We start from the raw sequence: 9,269 nt of genomic DNA, 5'->3' as shown, positions 1-9,269 counted from the left end.
GTCGTGAACGCACTCCGAACAATTGGGTTTTCTTTCTCTTTCTATCATTCCACAGGAAACAAAAAAACAAGCTAATCAATTTTAAGATCTACAAATTTATTACAAATCATTGTATAATAGCCATTGAATAATAAATTGAGTACAATTATATTAATAATTTATCGCAATCTGATATCTTAATAATATTAGCATAATCGCATGATTAAGTAGTAATACTTTGCGTGGCATCTAAAGATAATAGTATCGCTTTATCTTTGTCACAATGTCTTCGTTAAACTATAACTCTTATCAATATTTTTATACATAAATACATGTATCAAATCGGAGAATTAGTTTCTGAAATAGGAAAGAAGTCTATCTCTCTCTCTTTTTTGTTCATCGTCTGAATGATTGACGTCGACATGTTTTCGAAACCGGACTCTCTCGCTAATAATTCACACTTTAACACCTTTTTGTCCACAGCTTCGATCCTATTCGCGTTCTCGGACCAGGCGACGGTGAAAAAGATGATCAAGGCGCTACCGCGAGTCGGCGTTGGCATCAAGTACGGGATACCCCAGACTAGGTAAGCGATAACTGCCTGGAAGAAGGAAGCGCTTCTGTCGTTCCACGGAAAGATCCAAGGATCTCGGAATCTACTTCCAAACATACTCGTCGCATTCCCTCGTTTCTTTGTCCTTTTCGGTAAGGCAAGCCAGGGACGGATCCGAAGCGCTTCTTTCTATAGATTCTTATCATTTCCAGTATATATTTTGACTATAGAAGCACAATGAATAGGAATGAGAGTATATTATAATTAGTCACTATCAAATAGAGAAAAAATGAGATAGAAAATATTTTTTGGATAATGATTTGTCATCGAGTTGATTCTTGAAAGAGATAAAAAGTATAGATTATGTCGCTAATATGTATAAATGATAATATTGAAGACTATATCTGTACACGAGTGTGTATCTTTTGTAACATTTTACTTATTATAAATTTGTTCCATTTATCATATCCCAAAAAGATTTTTTATTCGATATAGTATTCTCTATTTAATTGTTATTTTTATAAAAAGTGACGTATTTATTTAGTATGTGCATATAATTTTTTTTTATTATTTTATTATTATATTTAGATGTTATTGAATTATAGACTGAAGGTATATTAAAAAGTGCAACTTTATAGAAGCAAAAGTTTTTATTAATTTATATCTATTATTAACAACTGTTGTATTATTTATGTTACTTTATTTTCTTTTTTCATGCATTCCTTTAAAAAACAAGTATTTGTGGTATTTGAAAGAATAAAAGTATGGCAATATGAGGGAATGTAAAAAAGACAGCAAGGACGCAAAATTCGTCCCTGCATGAAATCCTATTCTTTCTTGTATTGTGATGTCGTAAGCACCGAAGAGAGATTCTCGTAGGATACGAAGTCTCCCATAAGTTGGCAGGAGTTGGCGGCAAGAACAGAGGTTCGCGTATCCGCGCTTCGACCCATCCATTAGAACGTTCCTATAAACGAGATAGCCGGCGAGAAGGATACATCGGCCATAAATATACGACGGCGAACTCTAACGTTCTCTCTCCGACTGATTTGAGAGAGAAAATTCCTAGCTGACCGAAATAATTCGTCGGTATATAAAACGCGAATCCGTCGTGACATATCGCAAAACATATTCATTGAAAAAGAAAAGTTCTTTAATTAAGTTGTTTAATTAGCACGCCGCATTATTTAACATTTCGAAGAAGTATTAATTACTGTTCGATTAATTTTAAATAAATTGATTTAATGAGTTTAGATTTAATCGTCATTTTGTAATTGAGGTAGAATTTAGTACCTATTAAAAATTTATGTTGAAAATGTTGATTTTTTTTATTCACTAAAATTTTTTTTTTTAATTTTATATGATGAATATAAAGCGTTCTATACGTTTCGGTAATGTGAATTCGACATGAATTATTTATTATTATGTATAATAATTTTAAAAAAGATATGATTCCCTGGAAATTAATTTATGTATCCGTTTCACAAAATAGTCGAATGTTGAGTAAAAAATTATGACTGTTGACACACTGTCATAAATAATTACTTTAATGTAGCTATCTCTCACGCTAATGTCTTCAATCACTATAATACAATTTTAATTAGCACAGGATAAATAATTACATATATGCACAAAAAATATTTTACGCAGCGATAGAAATATCAAGAATAATTTCCATAATACTTGCATGTGCGTTTGTATCTTTATTTATTAAAACCTGTCTATAAGTCGATATTAATTAGGAGTTTTTTTTAGCATATCAGTTATGTGTTGATTTATATCTGTCGATCTTGCCATAAATATTAATCTACTCCATAGTTAACACGAATAGAATTTAGTTTTAAAATAGAATCCTGATCGCATGAATAATTTATGTATATATACGTGACAGTCGTACTTCGTATATGTTATACTTTAAGCATATTAATTTTACTATATGGAAAGTTCTATACTATACTATACTATACTATAATATGAAAAGAACAGTTGTACTGAAATATCTAAAAATTTTAGCTAGATACAGATTTGAAAATAACTTTGTTGGAAGTATCATAATAATTATGCAGGATATTTAAGCTGATGGAATGTCAAAATTTTTTGCAGCGTTGCTGATAATGTTTGAGTTTTCTACTAAAATCATTTTTAATATAAGTTTAACAAAATTATTTTAAAAAAATTGTTTTTCATTATATACATAAATCGTTGAAACATTTGACAAACAATACATTCCAAAATTTCCACATGAGAGAGTGATTACATTTCGATATTTATATTCCGAGAAATGCAGTCGGCACTTTGCCGGTTGCCGATCGCACTGCAGCATTGGAAGTTTTCATGCTGGTATGAAATTTACGCGAGATGAATTCAAGAATTGAATTTATGCGTCCGGTCGTCGTTGTCATGTGCCTCCTTTAATGTCTGAAGGACGCACGCCCGTTAAAGTCTCCTGTATAAATCCTAAATCAGCGATCTTCGCGTTCATAAAGAGGATTTTATGGCGCGAATGCAAAATGCCGGTATGCGCGTCCTGACGTAATTGCTCTTGTAAATTGGGTCCGACCGCCGTCTTAATTGCTTATCAAAGCTGTATGCACCGCTCGTTTGATTTGGCAATTAAAACGCACTGCGCGATGCCGAGAAGTGACACGTCCCGCAATGTGGCCTACAATCTGGCATTCAATTACATCGTTTTGGCGGCGAACTATAAGTTGTCCGAGCTTGTTCCGATCATGGATATTCTTATTTCTATATGCCTACACAATCCTTTATACTTCGGTTTAACGAGCACAGATATGGACGTTTCGAATATTCGTGGCAAAAATAGATTGAGATGAAATTTTATATTGATGCGTGAAGTTAATCGTTAATAATATCATTATTTGAGAATTATTGCAATAATTCTGCAAATCTTAAAACAATTTTTTTCGCAACCAAATTGGATTTTTATTATGTATTTTAACACAAAAATATTTAACTTCTTTTCAATTTATCATTTCTTTTGTTGCTGTTATTGATAAACATATTAATAATTACAAGTACATTTTTTATTTTTCAATCATTGGATGCATTCAGTTATTGGAATATTTACTTTAAGAATAAACTAATCGGAGAATGATTTGCCATGAAATTGCGTTTTTTTTTCTGTTTTCTGTTAGTTGTATCTATATATATATTTTTTAACATGACTGTGTTATGTGGATGATCGGTAAATTTCATTTATTTTACAGACGGGCATCCTTGATGTCACCGCGACAGTTGATGAGAAGCTCCAATATGACTCAAAAATGGCAGCGTCGAGAAATATCCAATTTCGAATATTTGATGTTCCTGAATACAATTGCTGGTAAGTACCTTTACTTTATAAATAAATGTAAAACACGATCAAAATCGACCGGTGGTCGGCCGATTCCGCTTGGGTATCGATTGGAGAAAGAAGCGCGAAAGTAGCGAAGACACCAGGCTTTTTTATGGGTGCACACGGGCGGATGGAGTCTGTCGTGGCGCATTAGGGATGTTCTCAATCAGCCCTGTATTCCGTTAGCTACCCTATACGAGTAATCCCAACCTTGTGGACCCCGGTAATCCTCTCCCGAGGGACTCGCCACCACCCCTCCTCGCCTCGCGTTGTTGAGGGCGAAATGGCGTGTCTTTGTTTCTCTTCGGTTTTAATATCGGCTCCCTCGTGCGTTCATCGAACCAAATCACGAAACTCGAAACGCCACCGGCCTCGTGCGCTTTTTAATGAGACAGTTCGGACGCCTCTTGACAAGTCACGATGTACTTAGCAGGCGCATCTCGCTGACCTTTTCATCAAAGCGTATTTTTTTAATAAGTTTTATACGACTCACAATATTAAATATTAAAAGGGAAAAATGGCAAATATAAATACACAACGCCAAATAAAATATTACACAATTAATTAACAAGACGGAAAATCCACTATTCCAAATAGCATATATTATTCTACGGATATTCTACGTCGGGTACTATTATTCTTTTTCGAGAATATTTGTATAGAACATTTATAAAATTTTCCTTAAACGTTAATATAGTGACATTATATATAATAAATATTAATTAGAATGTAAGCATATTAGCTTATTGTGACAGCATTCTAAAAAATAAAAATTTTAATTAATATAACGCTTCTCTATTGCAGATTTTTTTATGGAATTGCATATTTAAAGATTCGTAAAGAACAGTTGTTAAAAAAATATGTTTAACACAATATTCATATAAAAAAATATTTTACAATTTACATTTTTTCGCCGCTGGATTTGAAAATACATCAGGTGACTATTCCCAGTAGGTTAAAATAATGCCGATAACGGAATGACGTATTCCTTTTCTCAAATAACATTTATACGAGATTTAATGATACTTACACGCAAAGCGTGTTCGCTCATTGTGCTTTTATTATTGTGCGCACGATAGAACAATTTATCTTTAATTTCACGGAAGAGAGAATTCAACGTGCGCCATTTGTCTTCTATATTACACGCAAGAAGCCTATATATAGAAGAAACAAACGTATCATCGAACGATTCTCTTCACTTGCCGCGAGGTTCATCGACTCCCAGGAGTGATCGATCTCTCGCTGTCCTCTTCTCCCCAGGCCAAGTTCTTTCGGTAATAATCGTCGGCGGGCACGATAGTGTTACGAGCGGCACGCCAATCGTCGTTGCGGCAATATTAACCAGTGATCGGTTGCGATTCTTGTAAACGAGTCGGTTAAGAGCTCGCTCAAGCTCGCGTCGTAAGTTATCTCACCCGTGCGGGATTTATGCGCACCCACGCCTGCGGTCGGCCAGGTTGGCTTAATGACGGCGATGAGCACGGACGCGTAATTATTCGCATTTCGGCGCAGTCCGTCGCGATCCGCCCGGGGGTGGCTGCGGCCGTATTTACGAGGGTTATATATTAATTGCTCGAATAAACAGCCGTGGGTACACCGAGGCCGCGCTCTCTGCACGTAACGTCGAGAGCGGCGGAACCGTCAGCGGAGAGAGAAAGAGAATCGATACGAAAACGAACCGGTCCGCGTCGTGCTGCGCCACGCCGGTCCGCGCTCCCGCATACGATCAGTCTGAGAGGTTTTATTTTGCTCTCCGTGCGTCGGTTTATTAAAAATTAATGATAGTGAATCCGATGTAAATACGATAGCCCGTACCGGCGGCGGCGGTGGCGAACCGGCCGCGTGTGTACAGGGCGAATCGTGAAGAGTTCGAGACGGAGACGATAAGTACTTTTCGGGATGAACATTGCGCGTTTCTTGAATATCGAATATTCATGTTCACATCTCACATTATCATATATCCATAGTTACATTTTTTCGCTATTTCTATATTGTTTCTTGTGAAAAACAATTTGTAATACTTTATGTGGACCACCCTGTGCAAAATGCGTAGCAGTCGGCATGGCCTGGAGTATACTGGTTACAGTCAGCATAGCCTGGAGTTACAACGCAATCTGATCTTAACTCTTTTCGATATAATTGCTTTAGTCACATCCCGCGGATATCGTGATATTTTAAATCTGTTTACATACTCCGCAATCGTATCTCATATTAACTACAGCCTTGGTCATTAAATATAAAGCACTCTCAATTTATTGCATTTTCTTGAAAAAGGCAGTAATAAATACCAAAGAAGGAATAACGGAATTAAAATTGTTATAAAAATAAATATTATATTGCATGTATGAATATTTGTATATTAATCTATATATAAATTAAACTGTTTTAATTTATTCTTCGTTAGATATAGAACGTTTACAATTTGTGAGAGGTGTTTTATACGATATTCAATAATTTTAGTTAGTCAAGTAATATTAATTTTGCACTTAATAATCAAGATGGTAAAAATTAGGGTTACTTATTGACTCACCAATGTACTTATGGCTCAGATTGTATTTGTGTTTAATAAAAAAGAAAACAAGATTCAAATATTTATTGAAATTATAAGAAATGTGAAGCATAAATATAACGCGGGATATAATATACGGGATATAGTATACGACAAAACAGATATATACGCTCAATGGGTATTGATATATGAGTACCTCTAAATTTCTATCGTATATTTATTTTTCAAAATGTATGTAGCTCGTTTTATATACGCCGATCTACGGACCTTTCATCTCAGGTAGTTGCCAACAGGTCGTCGCCTTCGATCGTATCTAGGCTGATCTTGCTTTGCAGTGAATTATTGCCGAGGACGCAGCAACAATGTCCGATAAAGCGACCGACAGATCCATTATAGACGTACATAAACGTCTATAATTATAATGCATAAACGTAGTGTAAATATCGTTAACTCTGACCGAAATAAATACTCGACGTCCTAACTTTGCTCAATTATCTTTCCCAATTATTGTTAAATTACATATTATGTTAAATTAAAAAAAAAAACTAGACTCCGGCGTTAATGGTAAAACCTACATTAAAAAATCAGATAATTACTCCCGGCTTAAAGGTACGGTAATACTTGTAGTACTTTGTATGCGCGTCTTTTCGACTGTGATTTACAATGCTCTCGTCGTATGTCGCGAATAATTACAATCTGTGAATTCTTTTTTTAAATGTTCATATTTCTTCTTGAGCAGGGATAAAAATTCGGAAGGAAAAGCAAGGGTAAGGTCCGATGTCTTTAAGACGAGAGAACGACAGAGGATACGTGTGTGCGTTTGTGTCGCGGACATTCCGGTGTCGAGGCGCGTTCGCCGAGCGTTTACTCACGCCGACGCTACCATTAATAATCACTTTGATGCATAACGCGGCCTCGCTATTATTTACGTACGGCCGTCGCTCGCGCGGCGCCCACGATTTACGGTCGTATTGTAGCGACAGTAGGACTTATCCAGCGACCGGTGCGGTACGACTTTGCCGTTGCATTGCTTTTTTTTTTACTGAGGGAATTAAGTATCCGACGAATTTCTTGGAGACTCAGTCTAGTGGTTCCTGCCAGTTCACGGTGTCTTTAGCTCGGTAACAAATGGTCGCATTGTGTTGATATTTGAAAATGCGCTCTAATAAGAGATAGATTTATGCGCAGTAATAATTAATATTTTGATTGTCAAATTAATTTCTGCATTGAGCTCTGAGAGACTCAAAGTTGAGAAGTGAGCGACTGTTTATAAAATATCGCTTACGAAAATCTAATATTGGCCAATTTATTACTGAAAGACAGCAATTAATTACTTATTTGTAGTACTAAAAATACTGAACAGCAGTACTTTTAAACAGTAAGTTTTAGTAAATTGACTCTTTATTAGATTTCTGTAAAGATATGTATATAGTCAAATTACAAAATAAACCATATCGTTTCACTAATAAATAAGTATAAATAATTAAAAAAAGTAAATAATTCTAACTGAATAAGAAAAATTCTATATTCGGTTCAAGCGGATCTTAATGGTTAAATATTTATATGTAAATTTATATATACATATCTGATTCTGCAAATCGCGCGTCAAAATCTTTTTCGGTCTTAAAACGCAATAATCAGTAGAGTCAAAGCAATAATATCAGTTATTAAATTAACAATTTATCCGTATAACAAATCAAACTAACAAAGGCTCCTTATAAATCAAAAGAAATTGGAAAGAATAAGGGCAATAGGAGTCAGGCGCAGAAGACGTCGCGCAAATTAAGGGTGTAAAACTTCTTTAAACGCGCTTTCTACTAAACGCGCTTACATGTTTCGGCTCACTTTTGAGCCTTCTTCAGAGACAACACAAACTAACATATATAAACTGTGAATATAAGTTATCTTGTCATGGTGAGGTCCCATTAACAATTTATGAAGTCTTTATAGCAGGATATGTAATTAATGCAAAAAAAAAACTCCGTACTTGCAGTTCATCACAAGCACGAATTTTAATTTCTTTTAATTTTACACGAATTTGAATAATCTCTCTCCACTATTTTTCTACGCGCCATCGTTTGGCGTAATCTTCTGATTAATTGTCCTGTCGATAAACGTTTATTATCTGCAGGTGCTTACAAATTTAATAATTTTTAATAAACATTTTATATGAATATTAATAGTCTGATTTTAATAAGAATTTTAAATCTGCGAAAAATATTGCCTCAGCTGGGATTCAAACCCGGATCTCTCGTATTCCATGCGGGCATCCTCATTATTCGATCATTAAAGTAAATAAATATAAAAAAATGTATATTATACATTATTTATTTTATTACATATTTCATAATATAATTTTAGCTAGAATAATAAAAATATGATTTGCAAACCGAAATAATTTTTTTATGATTAAACAGATATAAATAAAAATACTTTTTAATGAATGATGTTATTTTTAATAAATCTAGTATATTACTTTTATATTTTATTGTTTTTTTACGGAAACTAAAACTTCATCCAGATATGCATAACACGACAATTAAAATAATAACAGCAGTCATATATTTTTTGAAAAATATCAAAATCACATAAATTTCTACCATATATTGTACCACTATTTTATGCTACGTTTGTTAAACGATGCGTTACATTTGCAAATTTAGTACAAGTCGATTGCTTCGGCGTGTTTAACTAATCTAATCGCTTCCGTTGCACGATAATCAGTAGTGGGAACATTTCGCGTGTTATGCCGTCGAATATAAGGCCGCAAAAGAGAACGAAGTAACGGAGCGAGGGAGGATGGTGACACACGTGTATCCGTCATGAGAGCGCCGAGTGACAAACTCGCTGACGTGCTTTAATTAGCGACAGGG

General features: G+C 34.6%; 1 protein-coding gene across 10 annotated transcripts in view; it reads left to right on the top strand.

The window, feature by feature from the left end:
• The window catches only part of rg (A kinase anchor protein rugose), a 365,249-nt gene that overhangs the window by 340,882 nt on the left and 15,098 nt on the right, over positions 1-9,269 (top strand). For all 10 annotated transcript variants that reach the window (XM_018452260.1, XM_018452252.1, XM_018452282.1 and 7 more), the window contains 2 exons: positions 463-565; positions 3,760-3,875. In XM_018452260.1, the coding sequence (XP_018307762.1) occupies positions 463-565; positions 3,760-3,875 (219 nt within the window). The remainder of the gene's footprint in view (positions 1-462; positions 566-3,759; positions 3,876-9,269) is intronic.

The sequence above is a fragment of the Mycetomoellerius zeteki genome, unplaced genomic scaffold, assembly GCF_001594055.1.
Source record: "Mycetomoellerius zeteki isolate Tzet28-1 unplaced genomic scaffold, Tzet1.0 scaffold108, whole genome shotgun sequence".
Taxonomy (NCBI): Eukaryota; Metazoa; Arthropoda; class Insecta; order Hymenoptera; family Formicidae; genus Mycetomoellerius; species Mycetomoellerius zeteki.
This window is presented reverse-complemented; position numbering and strand designations above follow the sequence as displayed.